The 19,419-nt window shown below is 57.5% G+C and overlaps 1 protein-coding gene across 1 annotated transcript in view; it reads right to left on the reverse strand.

Annotated features, from left to right (window-relative positions):
- LOC128950199 (ribosome biogenesis protein BOP1-like) overlaps positions 1-18,405 on the reverse strand; it is a gene marked incomplete at its 3' end in the record, with an annotated part of 29,630 nt that extends 11,225 nt beyond the window's left edge. Inside the window, exons 1-10 of the mRNA XM_054295081.1 lie at positions 18,389-18,405; positions 17,569-17,724; positions 17,317-17,434; positions 16,070-16,224; positions 10,201-10,318; positions 9,371-9,472; positions 7,205-7,417; positions 4,073-4,234; positions 3,878-3,958; positions 2,959-3,028 (exon numbers count right to left, since the gene is read on the reverse strand). Coding sequence (XP_054151056.1) covers positions 2,959-3,028; positions 3,878-3,958; positions 4,073-4,234; positions 7,205-7,417; positions 9,371-9,472; positions 10,201-10,318; positions 16,070-16,224; positions 17,317-17,434; positions 17,569-17,724; positions 18,389-18,405 — 1,192 coding nt within the window. The remainder of the gene's footprint in view (positions 1-2,958; positions 3,029-3,877; positions 3,959-4,072; positions 4,235-7,204; positions 7,418-9,370; positions 9,473-10,200; positions 10,319-16,069; positions 16,225-17,316; positions 17,435-17,568; positions 17,725-18,388) is intronic.
- Between the last annotated feature and the right edge of the window lie 1,014 nt (positions 18,406-19,419).

Below are 19,419 nucleotides of genomic sequence, written 5' to 3' on the forward strand. Positions count from 1 at the left end.
AACAACGGGATAACAACAGGGTAACAGCGGGGAAACAACGGGGTAACAACGGGATAACAGCGGGGTAACAACGGGGTAACAGCGGGGTAACAGCGGGGAAACAACGGGGTAACAACGGGATAACAGCGGGGTAACAACGGGGTAACAGCGGGGTAACAGCGGGGTAACAACGGGGTAACAGCGGGGAAACAACGGGGTGACAAGGGGGTAACAACGGGATAACAACAGGGAAACAATGGGGTAACAACGGGATAACAGCAGGGTAACAGCGGGATAACAGCGGGGTAACAGCGGGGCAACAACGGGGTAACAACGGGATAACAGCGGTGCAACAACGGGGTAACAGCGGGGCAACAACGGGGTAACAACAGGGTAACAACGGGGTAACAACGGGGTAACAGCGGGGTAACAACAGGGTAACAGCGGGGTAACAGCGGGGTTACAACGGGGTAACAGCGGGGTAACAGCGGGGTAACAGCGGGGTAACAATGGGGTAACAGCGGGATAACAACAGGATAACAGCGGGGTAACAGCGGGGTAACAGCGGGGTAACAGCGGGGTTACAACGGGGTAACAACGGGGTAACAACGGGATAACAACGGGGTAACAGCGGGGTTACAACGGGGTAACAGCGGGGTAACAATGGGGTAACAGCGGGATAACAACAGGATAACAGCGGGGTAACAGCGGGGTAACAGCGGGGTAACAGCAGGGTAACAGCGGGGTAACAGCGGGGTAACAGCGGGGTAACAACGGGGTAACAGCGGGGCAACAGCGGGGTAACAGCGGTGCAACAACGGGGTTACAACGGGGTAACAACGGGATAACAGCGGGGTAACAGCGGGGTAACAGCGGGGTTACAACGGGGTAACAGCGGGATAACAACAGGATAACAGCGGGGTAACAGCGGGGTAACAGCGGGGTTACAACGGGGTAACAACGGGGTAACAACGGGATAACAACGGGGTAACAGCGGGGTTACAACGGGGTAACAGCGGGGTAACAATGGGGTAACAGCGGGATAACAACAGGATAACAGCGGGGTAACAGCGGGGTAACAGCGGGGTAACAGCAGGGTAACAGCGGGGTAACAGCGGGGTAACAGCGGGATAACAACAGGATAACAGCGGGGTAACAGCGGGGTAACAGCGGGGTAACAGCGGGGTTACAACGGGGTAACAACGGGGTAACAACGGGATAACAACGGGGTAACAGCGGGGTTACAACGGGGTAACAGCGGGGTAACAATGGGGTAACAGCGGGATAACAACAGGATAACAGCGGGGTAACAGCGGGGTAACAGCGGGGTAACAGCAGGGTAACAGCGGGGTAACAGCGGGGTAACAGCGGGGTAACAACGGGGTAACAGCGGGGCAACAGCGGGGTAACAGCGGGGTAACAGCGGGGTTACAACGGGGTAACAACGGGATAACAGCGGGGTAACAGCGGGGTAACAGCGGGGTTACAACGGGGTAACAGCGGGGTAACAACAGGATAACAGCGGGGTAACAACGGGGAAACAACGGGGTAACAGCAGGGTAACAGCGGGGTAACAGCGGGGTAACAACGGGGTAACAACGGGGAAACAACGGGGTAACAGCGGGGTTACAACGGGATAGAGGGGAGTAGGGAATGGGATAAGGGGATAATGGGATTGGGGATGGGAATGGGGATGGGATTGGGATAATGGAAATGGCATTATGGGAATGGGAATGGGATAATGTGATAATGAGGATGGGACAATGGGAATGGGGAGGGGGATGGCATAAGGGGATAATGGGATTGGGAATGTGATATTGGGAATGAGAATGGGAATAGGAATGGGAATGGGAATGCAGATGGGGATGGAAATGGGATAATGGGGGATGGGATAACGGGATTGGGAATGTGATAATGGGAATGGGAATGGGAATGCAGATGGGGATGGAAATGGGATAATGGGGGATGGGATAATGGGAATGGGATAATGGGAATGAAATTGGGGTTGGGATAAGGGGATAATGGGATTGGGAATGAGGATGGGATAAGGGGATAATGGGAATGAGGATGGGATTGGGATAATGGGAATGGGATAAAGAGACTGAGAATGGGGATGGCATAATCGGAATGTAATTGGGATTGGAATAAGAGGATACTGGAATAATGGAAATGGGAATAGGGATGGGATTCGGATAATGGGAATGGGGAGGGGATAATAGGAATGGGATAATGGGAATGGGGATGGGCATGGGATAACAGGAACGGGATAATGGGAATAGGACAATGGGATAATGAGGATGGGATAATGGGAATGGGGATGGGATAATGGGAATGGGGATGGGATAATGGGGATGGGATTGGGAATGGGAATGGGGATGGGACAATGAGATAATGAAGATGAGATAATCCATCATTCGAGGATGGGATAATGGGAATGGGGATGGGATAATGGGAATGGGATAATGGGTTAATGGGAATGGGATAATGGGAATGGGGATGGGATAATGGGAATGGGATTGGGAATGGGGATAGGAAGGGGATTCCCAGGAATGGGATTCCCAGGAATGGGAATGAGATTGCGAATGAGAGTGGAATGGGATTGGGATAATGGGAATCGGATAATGGAATAACAGAAATGGGATTAGGAATGGGAGGATGGGAATGGAAATGGGATAATGGGAATGCGATTTGGATTGGGAATGGGATAATGGGAATGGAGATGGGAATTGGATTGGGAATGGGGGATTGGGACCCCAGAATGGGATTGGGACCCCAGAGCAGCTGGAAAAGCTCTGGAGTTTTCCGGAGGCACCGCAGGACGGAGCCAATCCCGGGATCCTCCCCTGGAGCCAAGGTTGGGATTTTCCAGTGGGAAAAGCCCCGATCCCAACCCTGGCCCCGGAGCAGCTCTGGGTGGAGCTGGGCTGTGGATCCATGGGATTTATCCTGGGAATTCCCAATCCAGGGATGAATCCGTACCTGACACCAACCACTGCCCGCTGGGGGAGACGCTGATGGTCCGCACCAGGCTGGAATGGCCGCGGTAAATCTGGGAAAAAAAAACGGGAATGAGGGAGAATCCCAAATCCCAGGAGCTCCCGGGGAGCCTCCGGGAGCTGCTCCGGAATCCTCGGGAAGGGAGGAGGAATTTGGGATTTTGGGAAGGGAGGAGGAATTGGAATCTGGAGGGATCCCAAGACCAAGGCCACCCCATCCCACATCCACAGGGATGGGAATTCCAGGGAATGGGGATTCCAGACCAGAATTCCAGCCCTTTCCAGGGGAATATTCTTGAGAATCCCAGCCTGAGGACATTCCCTGGGAGCAGATCCCACCCTGGATCACTCTGGATTCCTTCAATCCCACTTTTCTCTGGGATGAGCTCCAACAGCTCCCTCAGGCACTCTCAGGAATCCCCTCATTCCCATTCCCAACCACGAACCCACCAAATCCCTGTTTGCCCCAAATTCCAGGGGAATATTCCCAAAAATCCCAACTTGATGACATTCCCTGGGTCCTGTCCCATTCCCTGGGAGCAGATCCCACCCTGGATCACTCTGGATTCCCTCAATCCCACTTTTCTCTGGGATGAGCCCCCCCAGATCCCTCAGCTGATCCTGGGAACTTCCCCCATTCCCATTCCCACCAAATCCCTGTGTGCCCCAAATTCCAGGGGAATATTCCCAAAAATCCCAACTTGAGCCCATTCCCTCTTTCCCCATCCCTTTTTCCCTGGGAGCAGATCCCAAACTCCACCTGGATCCCTTCAATCCCAATTTTCTCCGGGATGAGCCCCAACAGATCCCTCAGCCTCTCCCGGCAACTCCCCTATTCCCATTCCCACCAAATCCCTGTGTGCCCCACATTCCAGCTGGAATATCCCAAAAAAACCCCTCACCAGAGCCTGGGTGGTGGGGAATGGCTGCAGATCCCTCGGCCGGGGCAGTTTGGGGATGAGATCCTCGGGATCCACGTTGACCTGCGGGACGGACACCACACCAACAATCCCAGCTGCTCCTGACCCTCCGGCCGGGAATTCCGGCATTCCCGACCCAACGTTCCCGTTTTTTTTTGTGGGATCTGGGGTGCGCACCCTCATTTTGCGCTGGCGGGGGCAGAGGTAGAGGTCGAGGCAGCGCTCGAAGCGCTCGTGGATGAAGCGCGGGTAGGCGGGCACGGCGCGCAGGCTCGGGAAGCGCCGCGGGAGGAACGGCAGGCGCCGCTCCGACGGCTCCTGCTGCTGCCAGGCCAGCTCCTGCCGGGATAACAACAGCGGGAATGTGGGATAGTGGGGATTGGGATAATGATAATGGGGATGGGAATGGGAAACGGGGAATGGGGATGGGATTGGGAATGGGGAATGGGGAATGGGAAGCGCCGCGGGAGGAACGGCAGGCGCCGCTCCGACGGCTCCTGCTGCTGCCAGGCCAGCTCCTGCCGGGATAACAACAACGGGAATGTGGGATAGTGGGGATTGGGATAATGGGGAACGGGGAATGGGAAATGGGGAATGGGGAATGGGGAATGGGGAATGGGGAATGGGAAGCGCCGCGGGAGGAACGGCAGGCGCCGCTCCGACGGCTCCTGCTGCTGCCAGGCCAGCTCCTGACGGGATAACAACAACGGGAATGTGGGATAGTGGGGATTGGGATAATGGGGAACGGGGAATGGGAAATGGGGAATGGGGAATGGGGAATGGGGAATGGGGAATGGGAAGCGCCGCGGGAGGAACGCCAGGCGCCGCTCCGACGGCTCCTGCTGCTGCCAGGCCAGCTCCTGACGGGATAACAACAACGGGAATGTGGGAATGATGGGATAATGGGGATGGGGATAATGGGGATGGGGATAATGGGAATGGGGATGGGAATGGGAAACAGGGAACGGGGAATGGGGAATGGGAAGCGCCACGGGACAAAGCTCAGGCGCCGCTCCGACGGCTCCTGCTGCTGCCAGGTCAGCTCCTGACAGGATAAAAACAACAGCGGGAATGTGGGAATGATGGGATAATGGGGATGGGGATAATGGGGAATGGGGATGGGAATGGGAAATGGGGATGGGATAATGGGATAATAGGATTGGGAAAAATGGGAATGGGGAATGGGGAATGGGGAATGGGGATGGGATGGGATGCCCTGGGCTCGGGAAGAGCCATTCCCAAGGATCAGGATCACTCCCATCGGCCGCTCCTTGGCCAGGATTTCCCACCCTCCTCATCCTGTTGGGATCTTCCCATCCTGATCCCACTGGGATATTCCATCCTGATCCCACTGGGATATTCCATCCATCCCACTGGGATATTCCCACCCTGATCCCACTGGGATATTCCATCCTGATCCCACTGGGATATTCCCACCCTGATCCCACTGGGATATTCCATCCATCCCACTGGGATATTCCCACCCTGATCCCACTGGGATATTCCCACCCTGATCCCACTGGGATATTCCATCCTGATCCCACTGGGATATTCCCACCCTGATCCCACTGGGATATTCCATCCTGATCCCACTGGGATATTCCCACCCTGATCCCACTGGGATATTCCATCCTGATCCCACTGGGATATTCCATCCATCCCACTGGGATATTCCCACCCTGATCCCACTGGGATATTCCCACCCTGATCCCACTGGGATATTCCATCCATCCCACTGGGATATTCCATCCATCCTACTGGGATATTCCATCCATCCCACTGGGATATTCCATCCATCCCACTGGGATATTCCATCCATCCTACTGGGATATTCCATCCATCCCACTGGGATATTCCCACCTTGATCCCACTGGGATATTCCCACCCTACTCAGCCTCTCCCTCCTCATCCCACTGGAGCTTTTCCCATTGGGATTTCCCTGCCCATTTCCCCCCATCCATCCCCTCTGGATCCAAATTCCACTCCACAGCCTCTCCCAGTTATCCGGGGACACCCCAATCCCTGGGGAGCGACCCCAAATCTCCCTCCATTCCACAGGATCCGGGAATGCCCTGGGTGGGAATTCCGAGCTGATCCCATTCCATGGGCGGCGACAATTCCCAAAACTCCTCCCTGAGCAACGCCAGGGATGAAACATCCCACAGATTCCCTGGAAAAACTCCCTCCATTCCACGGGAACCTGGAATGCTCCGGGTGGGAATTCCGAGCTGATCCCACTCCATGAGCAGCGACAATTCCCAAAACTCATCCCTGGATGAAACTTCCCCAAAAATTCCCAGGAAAACCTCCCTCCATTCCACAGGATCCTGGAATTCTCCAGGTGGGAATCCCGAACTGATCCCATTCCACAGGCAGTGACAATTCCCAATTCCCCATTTCCATCCATGAAACACCCCACAAATTCCCTAGAAAAACACTCCCTCCATTCCACAGGAACCTGGAATGTTCCGTGTGGGAATTCCGAGCTGATCCCATTCCACGGGCAGCGACAACTCCCAAAACTCATCCTTGAGCAACCCCAGGGATGGAACATCCCACAAAAAATTCCCTGGAAAAACTCCCTCCATTCCACAGGAACCTGGAATTCTTTGGATGGAAATTTTGAGCTGATCCCAGTCCACAATTCCCAAAACTCATCCCTGAGCAGCCCCACGGATGAAACATCCCACAAATTCCCTGGAGAAACTCCCTCCATTCCACGGGAACCTGGAATTTTTTGGATGGGAATTCCGAGCTGATCCCACCCCATGGGCAGCGACAATTCCCAGTTCCCAATTCCCATCCATGAAACACCCCACAAATTCCCAGGAAAAAGTCCCTCCATTCCACGGAATCCTGGAATGCTCCGGGTGGGAATTCCGAGCTGATCCCATTCCATGGGCGGCAACAATTCCCAAAACTCATCCCTGAGCAATTTTCCCACAAAATTCCCTGGAAAAACTCCCTCCATTCCTCAGGAACCTGGAATGCTACGGGTGGGAAATCCAAGCCGATCCCACTCCACGGGCAGCGACAATTCCCAAAACTCCTCCCATCCATGAAACACCCCACAAATTCCCAGGAAAAAGTCCCTCCATCCCACAGGATCCTGGAATTCTTTGAGTGGGAATTCCGAGCTGATCCCACTCCATGGGCGGCGACAATTCCCAAAACTGAGCAATTTTCCCCCAAATTCCCTGGAAAAACCCTTCCAAACCCAACGTGATCCCCCCAAACCCCCACCACAGAGCGGCCCCGCGGGATCTCCCGGCGTTCCCGGCATTCCCCGGAGTTTCCCGGCGCTCCCACCTCCTCGGGGCTGAGCAGGAACTCCGGGGGCGGGTTGTAGGACTCGGCGTGCCCCGGCAGCGCCATTTTGGGCGCGGGCACGTGCATCTTGTGCCGGCCCAGCACCGAGTCGGGGTCCTCGCGCGCCCACAGGTCGTAGAAGGTGGGGGCGCTCTCCTTGGGCTTCCGCGGCTGGATCCAGCCCATCTTGATGGCGTGCACCAGCTTGGAGACCTGCGCGGCATTCCCGGGATTCGGGATGGGGCGGGAGGAGTTTTCCGTCCTCCTCATCCCATCGGAGCTGTTCCAGCCTCCTCAGCGTTCCATGGATCCTCCTGATCCCATCTGGATCTTCTTCCCAATCTCCTCATCCCACCAGGGCTTTTCCAGCCTCCTCAGCGTTCCATGGATCCTCCTGATCCCATCTGGATCTTTCCAATCTCCTCATCCCACCTGGGTCCTCCTCAGCTTTCCATGGATCCTCCTGATCCCATCTGGATCTTTCCAATCTCCTGACCCCACCTGGATCCTCCTCAGCTTTCCATGGATCCACCTGATCCCATCTGGATCTTTGCAATCTCCCCATCCCATCTGGATCTATCCATTCTCCTCATCCCATCTGGATCTTTCCATCCTCCGCATCCCAATGGAGCTGTTCCAGCCTCCTCAGCTTTCCATGGATCCACCTGATCCCATCAGGATCTTCCCAATCTCCTCATCCCACCTGGATCCTCCTCAGCTTTTCATGGATGCTCCTGATCCCATCTGGATCTTCCCAATCTCCTCATCCCACCAGAGCTTTCCCACCCTCCTCAGCTTTCCACAGATCCTCCTGATCCCACCTGGGTCTTTCCACCTTCCCCATCCCACCTGGATCTTCCCAATCTCCTGATCCCACCACGATCTTTCCATCATCTTCATCCCACCTGGATCTTCCCCATCTCCTCATCCCATCAGAGCTTTTCCAGCCTCTTCAGCTTGCCATGGATCCTCCTGATCCCACCGGGATCTTTCCAATCTCCTAATCCCAACTGAATCTTTCCATCCTCCTCATCCCACTGGGATCTTTCCAACCTTCTCATCCCATCTGGATCTTCCATCCTCCGCATCCCAATGGAGCTGTTCCAGCCTCCTCAGCTTTCCATGGATCCACCTGATCCCACCTGGATCTTTCCAATCTCCTCATCCCACCTGGATCTTTCCAACCTCTTCATTCAACCAGGATCTTCCTCATCTTCTCATCCCACCAGGATCTCTCCACCCTCTCCATCCCACCAGGATCTTCCCAATCTCCTGATCCCACCTGGATCTTTCTGGTTTCCCCATCCCACCAGAGCTTTTCCACCCTCCTCATTCCAATGGGATCTTTCCAATCTCCCCATCCCACTGGGATCTTCCCATCCTACTCATCCCACCGGAGCTTTTCCAGCCTCCTCAGCTTTCCACGGACCCTCCTGATCCCACCTGGATCTTTGCAATCTCCTCATCCCAACTGGATCCTTCCAATCTCCTGATCCCACCTGGATCCTCCTCAGCTTTCCATGGATCCACCTGATCCCATCTGGATCTTTGCAATCTCCCCATCCCATCTGGGTGTTTCCATCCTCCCCATCCCATCTGGATCTTTCCATCCTCTGCATCCCAATGGAGCTGTTCCAGCCTCCTCAGCTTTCCACGGACCCTCCTGATCCCACCTGGATCTTTCCAATCTCCCCATCCCACCAGGATCATTCCAATCCCTTCAATCCACTGGGATCTTTTCATCCTTATCAGCTTTTCCACCCTCCTGATCCCACCAGGATCTTCCTAATCTCCTGATCCCACCAGGATCTTTCCATCCTCCTGATCCCACCAGGATCTTCCCAATCTCCTGATCCCATACGGATCTTTCCAATCTCCCAATTCCACCTGGATCTTTCCATCCTCCTGATCCCACCAGGATCTTTCCATCCTCTTCACCCAACCAAGATCTTTCCAATCTCCTCATCCCATCGGGATTTTTCCATCCTCTTCATCCTTTTCCACCCTTCCCATCTCACCATGATCTTCCCAATCTCCCCATCCCACCAGGATCCTTCCAATCTCCTGATCCCACTGGAGCTTTTCCACCCTCCCAATCCCACCGGGATCTTCCCACCCTCCTGATCCCACCGGGATCTCTGCCCGGAATTCCGGCCTCTCTCCCACCTTTTCCTTCTCCACCAGGGAGGGGATGAAGCTCCGTTTGTCCGCGGGCCGGTTGGTCACCGGGTGGATCCGCACCTCGTGGGTGAAGAAATCCACGGACGGCTGGAAAAACGGGGATGCTCAGTGCCCAGCCCGCATTCCCGGCGGGAATTCCAGCAATGGGGCCTTCCCTCCCACATTCCCAATGAGAATTCCACCCCCACATTCCCAATGGGAATTCCAGCCCCAGGACCTCCCCTCCCACATTCCCAATGGGAATTCTGCCCCCAGGATCTTCCCTTGGGCATTCCCGGTTGGAATTCCAGCCCTGAGGCCTCTTCTTCCACATTCCCAGTGGGAATTCCGAACTCCACCCCCGGGACCTCCCCTTCCAGCATTCCTGGTGGGAATTCCATCCCTGGGGGCTTCACCTCCCACATTCCCAAGGAGAATTCCACCCCCACATTCCCAACGGGAATTCCAGCCCTGGGGCCTCACCACCCACATTCCCAGTGGGAAGTTTGCCCCTGAGGCCTCCCCTTGGGCATTCCTGATGGGAATTCCAAGCCCAGGGCATCACCACCTCCATTCCCAATGGGAATTCTATCCCTGGGGCCTCCTCTCCTGCATTCCCAGTGGGAATTCCATTCCTAGGGCCTCCCCACGGGCATTCCCACTGGGAATCCCACCCCATTCCCTTTAGGAATCCCGCCCTGTTCCCTTTGGGAATCCCGCCCCGTTCCGTTTGGGAATCCCGCCCCATTCCCAGTGGGAATCCCGCCCCATTCCCAGTGGGAATCCCGCCCCGATCCCCCGTTCCCCACGGGGCCGGGCGGGGGTCCCTGCCCCACCTCGTAGGGGTCGAAGTTGACGTCCCCAAAGTGCCCCCGCTGCAGGCGCTGCACCAGCTCCAGCTGCTCCTCCGACAGACACAGCTCGGCCCCCGTCTGAGGGTCCTGCACCGTGCGCCTGGGACGGACAGACAGACAGACACACGGATGGACACACGGACACACACAGATACAGACACAGCTCCGCCCCCGTCTGACGGTCCTGCACCGTGCGCCTGGGACGGACAGACAGACGGACAGATGGACACACGGACACACACAGATACAGACACAGCTCGGCCCCCGTCTGACGGTCCTGCACCGTGCGCCTGGGACGGACAGACAGACAGACAGATGGACACACACAGATATAGACACAGCTCCGCACCCGTCTGAGGGTCCTGCACCGTGCGCCTGGGACGGACAGACAGATGGACACACGGATGGACACACGGATACAGACACAGCTCGGCCCCCGTCTGACGGTCCTGCACCGTGCGCCTGGGACGGACAGACAGACGGACACACGGATGGACACACGGATACAGACACAGCTCCGCCCCCGTCTGAGGGTCCTGCACCGTGCGCCTGGGACGGACAGACAGATGGACAGATGGACACACACAGATATAGACACAGCTCCGCACCCGTCTGAGGGTCCTGCACCGTGCGCCTGGGACGGACAGACAGACGGACAGATGGACACACACAGATATAGACACAGCTCCGCACCCGTCTGAGGGTCCTGCACCGTGCGCCTGGGACGGACAGACAGACGGACAGATGGACACACGGACACACGGATACAGACACAGCTCCGCACCCGTCTGAGGGTCCTGCACCGTGCGCCTGGGACGGACAGACAGACGGACACATGGATGGACACACGGATACAGACACAGCTCCGCACCCGTCTGAGGGTCCTGCACCGTGCGCCTACAGATGGACAGACGGACGGACAGACGGATGGACACACGGATACATGGATGGACACACACAGATACAGACACAGCTCCGCACCCGTCTGAGGGTCCTGCACCGTGCGCCTGGGACGGACAGACAGACGGACACATGGACACACGGACACATGGATGGACACACACAGATACAGACACAGCTCCGCACCCGTCTGAGGGTCCTGCACCGTGCGCCTACAGATGGACAGACGGACATGGATAGATGGACACACGGACACACACAGATACAGACACAGCTCCGCCCCCATCTGACGGTCCTTCACCGTGCGCCTGGGACAGACAGATGGACACATGAACACACAGATGGACACACGGACACACACAGATACAGACACAGCTCCGCGCCTGTCTGATGGTCCTGCACCGTGCGCCTACGGACAGACAGACGGACGGACAGATGGATGGACACATGGACACATGGACAGACACAGCTCCGCGCCCATCTGAGGGTCCTGCACCGTGCGCCTGGGACAGACGGACACATGGACGGACACATGGACACATGGACAGGCACAGTTCAGCCCCCGTCTGACGGTCCTGCACCGTGCGCCTGGGATGGACAGACAGACGGACAGAGAGATGGACACACACGGATGGACACATGGACACACGGATGCAGACACACCTCTGCGCCCGTCTGACGGCCCTGCACCGTGCGTCTGCACACGGACGGACACACGGACACGTGGACATGTTGGGGACACCGGGACGTGGGACATAGGATGGGGGACAGGGATGTGGGACACAGGGATGGACACCAGGACGGACAGCGGGATATGGGACATGGGGATGGACACCGGGATACGGACACTGGGATGGACACTGGGATATGGACATCGGAATCCTGGGATGGACACCAGGATGTGGGACATGGGGGTGGACACTGGGATGTGAAACACCAGGATGGACACAGGGATGGACACAGGGATGTGGGACAGGGATGGACACTGGGATGGACACAGGGATGGACACAGGGATGTGGGACAGGGATGGACACTGGGATGGACACAGGGATGGACACAGGGATGGGGGACACAGGGATGGACACCAGAATGGACACAGGGATGGACACAGGGATGGGGGACACAGGGATGGACACTGGGATGGACACAGGGATGGGGGATAGGGATGGACACTGGGATGGACACAGGGATGGACACCAGAAGGGACACAGGGATAGACACAGGGATGGGGGACACAGGGATGGACACAGGGATGGACACAGGGATGGGGGACACAGGGATGGACACAGGGATGGACACAGGGATGTGGGACAGGGATGGACACCAGAATGGACACAGGGATGGGGGACACAGGGATGGACACCAGGATGGACACAGGGATAGACACAGGGATGGGGGACACAGGGATGGACACCAGGATGGACACAGGGATGGGGGATAGGGATGGACACTGGGATGGACACAGGGATGGACACCAGGATGGACACAGGGATGTGGGACAGGGATGGACACTGGGATGACACAGGGATGGACACAGGGATGGGGGACACAGGGATGGACACCAGAATGGACACAGGGATAGACACAGGGATGGGGGACACAGGGATGGACACTGGGATGGACACAGGGATGGGGGACACAGGGATGGACACCAGGATGGACACAGGGATGGGGGACACAGGGATGGACACCAGGATGGACACAGGGATGGGGGATAGGGATGGACACTGGGATGGACACAGGGATGGACACCAGGATGGACACAGGGATGTGGGACAGGGATGGACACTGGGATGGACACAGGGATGGACACAGGGATGGGGGGACACAGGGATGGACACCCAGAATGGACACAGGGATAGACACAGGGATGGGGGACACAGGGATGGGACACTGGATGGACACAGGGATGGGGGACACAGGGGATGGACACCAGGATGGACACAGGGATGGGGGACACAGGGATGGACACCAGGATGGACACAGGGATGGGGGATAGGGATGGACACTGGATGGACACAGGGATGGACACAGGGATGGGGGACACAGGGGATGGACACCAGGATGGACACAGGGATGGGGGATAGGGATGGCACTGGGATGGACACAGGATGGACACAGGGATGGGGGACACAGGGATGGACACAGGGATGGACACAGGGATGTGGGACAGGGATGGACACCAGAATGGACACAGGGATGGGGACACAGGGATGGACACCAGGATGGACACGGGATAGACACAGGGATGGGGGACACAGGGGATGGACACCAGGATGGACACAGGGATGGGGGATAGGGATGGACACTGGGATGGACACAGGGATGGACACCAGGATGGACACAGGGATGTGGGACAGGGATGGACACTGGGATGGACACAGGGATGGACACAGGGATGGGGGACACAGGGATGGACACCAGAATGGACACAGGGATAGACACAGGGATGGGGGACACAGGGGATGGACACTGGGATGGACACAGGGATGGGGGACACAGGGATGGACACCAGGATGGACACAGGGATGGGGGACACAGGGATGGACACCAGGATGGACACAGGGATGGGGGATAGGGATGGACACTGGGATGGACACAGGGATGGACACAGGGATGGGGGACACAGGGATGGACACCAGGATGGACACAGGGATGGGGGATAGGGATGGACACTGGGATGGACACAGGGATGGACACAGGGATGGGGGACACAGGGATGGACACCAGGATGGACACAGGGATGGGGGATAGGGATGGACACTGGGATGGACACAGGGATGGAGGACAGGGATGGGGGACACAGGGATGGACACTGGGATGGATACTGGGATGGACGACACTGGGATGGACGACACTGGGATGGACGACACTGGGATGGACACCAGGATGGACACAGGGATGGGAGATAGGGATGGACACTGGGATGGACACAGGTATGGGGGACACTGGGATGGACACTGGGATGGACACGGGGATGGACATGGGGATGGACATGGAGGGGACACAGGGATGGACACAAGGATATGGACATCAGAATCCCGGGATGGACATTGGGATGGACACCAGGATGGACACAGGATGTGGGACAGGGATGGGGGACACGGGGATGGACACTGCGATGGACACGGGGTTGGACACCAGGATATGGACACCAGGATATGGACATTGGAATCTCGGGATGGACCCAGGGATATGGACACTGAGATGGACACTGGGATGGGGGACACCAGGATATGGACACTGGGATGGACCCAGGGATGGACACCAGGATGGACACTGGGATGCTGGACACAGGAATCCTGGGATGGATGTGGGGATGGACACCGGCACAGACACTGGGATATGGACACCAGAATCCCAGGATGGACACTGGGACAGACACCAGGATATGGACACCAGAATCCCAGGATGGACACCAGGACGGACACCGGGATATGGACACCGGGATGGGGGACACAGAGATATGAACTCCAGAATCCCGGGATGGACGTGCGGATGGACACCGGGATGGACACCGGGATGGACATGGGGATGTGGGACATTGGGATGGACATGGGGATGGACACCAGGATGGACACAGGTGGGGATGGACACAGGGATGGACATGGGGATGCGAGACACAGAGATGGATAAGGAGATGGACACCAGAATGGATACAGGGACGTGGGACACGGGGATGGACACTGGGACAGGGACACAGGAATCCCGAGATGGACACCAGGATGGACACCAGGATGGACACAGGGATGGATACAGGGATGGACAGCGGGATATGGGACATGGGGATGGACACGGGGATGGACACAGGGATGGACATGGGGATAGGGGACAGGGGGATGGACACAGGGATGGACACGGGGATGGACACGGGGATGGACGTGGGGATGGACGTGCGGATGGACACCGGGATGGACACGGGGATGGACGTGGGGATGGACATGGGGATGGACACGGGGATGGACACAGGGATGGACACGGGGATGGACGTGGGGATGGACACAGGGATGGACACGGGGATGGACACGGGGATGGACGTGGGGATGGACACAGGGATGGACACGGGGATGGACACGGGGATGGACACAGGGATGGACACGGGGATGGACACAGGGATATGGACACGGGGATACGCACACTGGAATCCTGGGATGGACACGGGGATGTGGGACAGGGATGGACACCAGGATGGACAGCGGGGTGGACACCGGGATGTGGGGGACAGGGATGGACATGGTGATGGACACTGGGAAGTGGGACACCAGGATATGGCACACAGGATGGGTGACATGGGGATGTGGGACATCGGGATGTGGGACATGAGGATGGACACTAGGATGGACACTTGGACAGACACCAGGATGGACACAGGGATGGACACAGGGATGGACACGGGGATGTGAGACACAGAGACGGACACGGGGGTGGACTCCAGGATGGACATGAGGATGGACACAGGGATGGACACAGGGATGGACATGGGGATGTGAGACACAGAGATGGACATGGGGGTGGACACCAGGATGGACACGAGGATGGACACAGGGACTCCGGGATATGGGACAGAATTCCTGGGATATGGGACAGGATTCCCAGGATGGACAGGGACTTCCAGGATCAGGACAGGAATGGACAGGGAGTCCTGGGATGGACATGGATTTCTGGAATGCAGAGGGATTCCCGGGATGCAGATGAGGATGGATGGGAGGGAGGAAGGCTCCGTGCCCAATCCCAAACCCACACATCCAGAATCACCCTGGAAAACCTCAGGAAGGCTCCAGAGCCCCGAATTCCAGGAATTTTGGGAACTCCCAGCCCACACAAACCCCACGGGCGGAGCACATCCATGGAATCCCGGAATTCTTTGGGATTTTAAGGCTCATCCCCATCCCGTGGGACACCTCCCGCTATCCCAGGGTTTTTCCAGGCCCCTTCCTGGGAATTCCTCACCAGTATTCCGGGTTTTCCATCTTCTCCAGGAACAGGTCCAGCTCGTCCTTGCTCCTCAGGGGTTTGTAGATCTTCTTCCCGTCCAGGTCGTAGCCGATGTGCGGGAAATCCTGGTACCATTCCATGGGAATGTTCCCCACCGTATTCCGGATGTCCTGCAGGGAAAAAGCGCCGGGAAAAGGGTGAGGGGAGGGCGGGGAATTCCAGGGAATCCTTGGAAGAAAAGGGTGAGAGAATTCCAGGGAATCCTTGGAAGAAAAGGGTGAGATAATTCCAGGGAATCCTTGGAGGAAATGGTGAGGGAATTCCAGGGAATCCTTGGAGGAAATGGTGAGGGAATTCCAGGGAATGCTTGGGGGAAATGGTGAGGGAATTCCAGGGAATGCTTGGGGGAAAGGGTGAGGGAATTCCAGGGAATGCTTGGGGAAAAGGGTGAGATAATTCCAGGGAATCCTTGGAAGAAAAGGTGAGGGAATTCCAGGGAATTCTTGGAGGAAAGGGTGAGGGAATTCCCTGGATTCTGGGTGCAATTCCACAGATTTTGGCTGCAATTCCACGGATTTTGGGACTCCCCGTGCCCCCAACCTCTGCCCAAGACCATCTCCACATCCCTGGCTGCAATTCCATGGATTTTGTCTGCAATTCCAAGGATTTTGGGACTCCTGTGCCCCCGGACTCTGCCCACGACCATCTCCACATCCCTGGCTGCAATTCCACAGATTTTGGCTTTGATCCCACAGATTTTGGCTGCAATTCCAAGGATTTTGGGACTCCCTGTGCCCCCAACCTCTGCCCACAACCGTCTCCACATCCCTGGCTTCATCTCCACCGATTTTGGCTGCAATTCCAAGGATTTTGGGACTCCCCGTGCCCCCAACCTCTGCCCATGAACATCTCCACATCCCTGGCTGCAATTCCATGGATTTTGTCTGCAATTCCAAGGATTTTGGGACTCCCTGTGCCCCCAACCTCTGCCCACGACCATCTCCACATCCCTGGCTGCTTTTCCACAGATTTTGGCTGCAATTCCACGGATTTTGGCTGCAATTCCAAGGATTTTGGGACTCCTGTGCCCCCAACCTCTGCCCATGACTATCTCCACATCCCTGGCTGCTTTTCCACAGATTTTGGCTGCATTTCCACAGATTTTGGCTGCAATTCCACGGATTTTGGCTGCAATTCCACGGATTTTGGCTGCGATCTCACAGATTTTGGGACTCCCCGTGCCCCCATCCTCTGCCCAGGACCATCTCCACATCCCTGGCTTCATTTCCACAGATCCTGGCTGCAATTCTACGGATTTTGGCAGCGATCCCACAGACTTTGGCCGCAATCCCGCAGATTCTGGCCGCAATCCCATAAATTCTGGCCGCAACCCCGCAGATTTTGGCCGCAATCCCGCAGATTCTGGCCGCAATCCCGCGGGTTTCGGGACTCCCTTCGCCCCCATCTCATCCCAGAGACCCCCTCTCTGCCCCCGTGCGGGGATCACTCCGCACCCGGGGCCGGGCCGGGCTCGGCGGGCTCCGTCCCCTTTCCCGGGAACGCTGCCGGGGCCAGGATCGGGCTCGGGCTGGGGATAAACGAAAGCAGATGGCGGCGGGAGCTTCCAGAGGGCCGGCAGGGGGATGATGACAGAGCTTGGGTTTCGGAAGCTGCCGAGACAGGGATTAAGTGCGGGAGCGCACGGAAGGTGCCGCGCTCCGGCCGGCAGCGGGAGCGAACCTCCCGCGCGGAGCTCCTGGGAGGCGCCGCTGCAAAAGCGGGGGGAGCTCCAAGGAGGAAAAAACGCCGGAAAAACGCGGCCGTTCCCGGGGTTTTTCCAGCTGGAAATGCTGGATTTCCTCGGGGATTCATGGAGTTTCGGAGGGGGGTGGGATAATGCAGCTCGGAGCTGCGGGGATTCCCAGGTGGATCGCGGGAATCATGCAGGGAAATCCCGGGGGATCCCGGAGGCTTTTCCAGGGTTTTTTTTCTGGGAGAGCCGCAGAGGGGTTTGGGATGCAGCACCCGGGGAATGGCTCCCCGTGGAAGACAGGGATTTTGGGATGGAGTTCCCAGAGAATCCGGGGCTGCTCCATCCCTGGGATATCGGGAATGGGACAGGCAATGACACCTGACACCTCTGGAATTTCCATGCCACGATTCCCTCCTGGCTCGCCCCGGGCAGGGAATTCCAGCAAATCCCAGCGGCGGCTCCTCAAGGGTTAATTCCCAATTCCCGGGAGCAACGGGAAAGAGAAGGGATCGGGATAAATCCCAATTCCCAACGGGAATTCCGCGGGAATGGGAAGGAGGAGGTTACAGGGATGGCGGTACAGCGCCAGCGGTGCCATCCCGGCATGGAAAACCCTCCGGGAATCCTCGGGATCACCGGGAATGTCGTGGGCAGAGAATTCCCTCGGCTCCGGGCGCTCCCGGAATTCCAGAGGGATCCCAGAGTCCCCCCCTCCGGGAATTTCGGGACTGGGACAAGGGAATTCATGGGGAAAAACGGGAAAGGAGCAGCGAATTCCCCGGGAATGTGGTGAATCCCGGGTGGGGGCGGGAGGGGAAATTCCAGAGGGATCCCAGAGTCCCCCCCTCCGGGAATTTCGGGACTGGGACAAGGGAATTCATGGGGAAAAACGGGAAAGGAGCAGCGAACTCCCCGGGAATGTGGTGAATCCCGGGTGGGGGCGGGAGGGGAAATTCCAGAGGGATCCCAGAGTCCCCCCCCTCCGGGAATTTCGGGATCGGGACAGGGGAATTCATGGGGAAAAACGGGAAAGAGGACGCGAATCCCGGAGGAAGGGGAAATTCCAGAGGGATCCCAGAGCTGCCCCCGGGAACTCCGGGGCTGGGACAAGGGAATTTATGGGGAAAACCGGGAAAGGGGCAGCGAATCCCGGGTGGGGTGCGGGATTCCAAAGGGATCGCAGAGCCCCTCCTCGGGAACTCCGGTGAACTTCGGGATGAGGGAATTTATGGGGAGAACAGGTTGGGGGCGAAAGGAAAAGCGGCAGAGGAGCGGCGAAGGGGTTGAACGCGAAGGGGTTAAAGGCGGCGCGGAGGGTGAGCTCAGGTAGGCCGGGCCTGGGGCTCCCCTTTCCGAGGGCTCCTTTTCCAAGGGAGCCGGGCCCGGAGGAGGGGCCGGGCCGGGCCGGGCCGCCCATTCCCGCCGCTATAAAAACCCCGCAATTCCAGCCCGCGGCTCCCGGTGGATGCGCACGTGCGCCGGGAGCGGCGGCGGCGAGCCCCAAAACCGGGAATAAACCGGGATAAACCCCCCCCCCCCCAAAAAAAAAACCCAAACAAACCGGGATAAAAACCCGCAAACCCGCGATAAACGCGCGATCAAACCCCGCGGC

The sequence above is a fragment of the Melozone crissalis genome, unplaced genomic scaffold, assembly GCF_028551555.1.
Source record: "Melozone crissalis strain CALT ecotype California unplaced genomic scaffold, PUWL_Pcris_2 ptg000490l_1, whole genome shotgun sequence".
Classification (NCBI taxonomy): Eukaryota; Metazoa; Chordata; class Aves; order Passeriformes; family Passerellidae; genus Melozone; species Melozone crissalis.